Consider the following 2,415-nt stretch of genomic DNA (forward strand, 5'->3'; position numbering starts at 1 on the left):
TCTAACTACGAAAATATTTGATTTACAAATAAGGAATCCTACTTCGCGGAATTTCATTTATCACGGTAGGGTCTAGAACCGATTAACCGCGATTAACGAGGGTTCACTGTACATAAATAAAATTAGTACCTTCCTCACAGAATCTATTGTGAAGATTGCGTGAGATAACTGATTAGATTTTGACAACCAATTGATTGCCTGTACATCTCTTATTACATGAGATAATTACAGTAATATTTAGCATACTGCCTAACAAGTTGTAGATGCTCAATATGTGTTCACTATTTTTTTTAATTTTTTTATTTTTTCACCCCCAAGGTCCCATACAATGTTTTAACAGTTCCACTGGCATATAATTAACATATCATACAATTCAATAGTTAGGTCATATTAATAAGAGTTGTACAATCATCATCACAATCAATTTTAGAACATTTTCTTCTGTCTTATACTCAGTGTTATTAGCTTCCCATTTCCCTAAAGCCTCGCCTGCCATTCCTCAAAAGAACAAAACCTGAACCAAATTCACTGCCAACTCATAGTGACCCTATAGGACAGGTTAAAACTGCCCCTGTGAGTTTCCAAGACTGTAACTCTTTACAGGAATAGAAAGCTCTGTCTCTTTCCTGAAGAGCAGCTCGTGGTGTCAAACTGTCGACCTTGCGGACCAGAGCCAAACTCATAACCTCGATACCCCCATTCTAGTTACTGTCTATAGATTTACCTATCCTGGATTGCATCTACAGAAAAACATACCAAAAAAAAAACTCACTAAAAATAGCAAGATAAAACAGAAAACCACAAACTGAAAAGAAAGTAGAAATTATTAAAAACTAGAAGAAATTTTAAATGGGTCAAAAGGGAGATCAAATGATACGGTGTTAAATTTTAACCTAACTGCATCTGCAGCAATCCACTTTCCAATGCCCTCTGCATGGCAGCAAGGCTGTTCACATCCCTGGGCCACGGTAGAGGGCACTGGAGGCATCATCCACATTATTTCCCCCTCACTTTTTCTTGGTTTGTTTTCAAACTGAAACAACTTTACAATGGGTCAAAAAGTAGATGATATTTTTTATTTAAAAAAATTTTAAGACTACAGAGAACAGTAGAAATTAGAGCTAAAAACATAAGGCCTTTAAAAATGACCTCCTAAACACAGAACACTTGTCCCCATACGACTGAGTCTGATATCCTTTGGGCTACAAAGATTCATATTAAGTAACCATGCGCTCTAAAAACACACTTTGATTGACAGTAAAAATGAAAATAAATCCAGTTGCCATTGGGTTGGCCCTAAATTCTGGTGACCCCATGCGTATCAAAGTATTGATATTTCGTAAGTCAATCACTAAGCCTTTTCCAAGATACAATGGGTGGACTCCATCCAAGAGCCACCATTGTGGTTACCTATCTAAGATATTAACCACTGACCACCACACAGGTATTTCAAAAATCAAACTATAATGAAGCTAGTAAGATACAAAATCAAAAGGAAAGGGGCATCTTTTTGCCTTGAGGACTTCTCTAACAGCTTTAAGAACCAACCTAAGGCACTGTGCTTCTGTCATAACCACATCTGAGGAGAAACGTGTTTCCCCATGCTGAAAGAGACAACTTCTATCAGTGGTTCTCAACCTTCTGAATGCCGCCACCCTTTCATACAGTTCCTCGTGTTGTGGTGACACCCCCAATCATAACATTATTTACGTTATTAATTCATAACTGTTATTTTGCTACTGTTATGAATCGGGCAACCCCTGTGAAAGGGTTGTTCAATCCCCAAAGGGGTCGCAACCCACAGGTTGAGAACCACGGACTTATAGGGATTGGAGCATAATGGTATCTGCTCTTTTTAAGAGCCTGCCTTAAGTAGAAAATCCATTCCAAAAGGTAGAAATTCCACTCCCAACTCAGAACGTCTGTGCCAGCTTGCCTAGAACATGTTGGCTTCATTGTAAACGATAAACTGAATAGGGTCCATCAAATGGAATTCTCACTACTTAACAAAACGTTGAAACAATTCATAAATTGCACGTGTGTGCTGTTGGTCTTACTACTCATTCATAAATTGCACGCGTGTGCTGTTGGTCTTACTACTCACATGGAATTGACTTTCTCCTCAGGGCCTTGGACTTGGCCTGTCACAGTGCCTTTGCTGGTGTTCTTCACCCAGCCAACCACTCCTAGTTTCTTTGCTTCTCCTTCTGTGTACTGATTTCAGGAGGAAACAAGAGAGATGAAGCCCAACCTCAAAAGTCTAAATCCATACCAGAGTTGATTCTAACATTCAAAGAATGCTATTTTGATACTGACTTCTTTTTTTTTTTTTTTCTTTTTTAACATTTTATTAGGGGCTCATACAACTGTTATCCCAATCGACACACACATCAATTGTGTAAAGCGCATTTGTAC

General features: G+C 38.3%; 1 protein-coding gene across 2 annotated transcripts in view; it reads right to left on the reverse strand.

Moving 5' to 3' along the window:
* Positions 1-2,415, reverse strand: part of ACYP2 (acylphosphatase 2) — a 128,827-nt gene that overhangs the window by 121,270 nt on the left and 5,142 nt on the right. For both annotated transcript variants that reach the window (XM_004710218.2, XM_045294109.1), the window contains exon 3: positions 2,105-2,214. In XM_004710218.2, the coding sequence (XP_004710275.1) occupies positions 2,105-2,214 (110 nt within the window). The remainder of the gene's footprint in view (positions 1-2,104; positions 2,215-2,415) is intronic.

This window comes from Echinops telfairi, unplaced genomic scaffold (genome assembly GCF_000313985.2).
Source record: "Echinops telfairi isolate 266 unplaced genomic scaffold, ASM31398v2 ScPeMD7_2573;HRSCAF=3158, whole genome shotgun sequence".
NCBI classification, from domain to species: domain Eukaryota; kingdom Metazoa; phylum Chordata; class Mammalia; order Afrosoricida; family Tenrecidae; genus Echinops; species Echinops telfairi.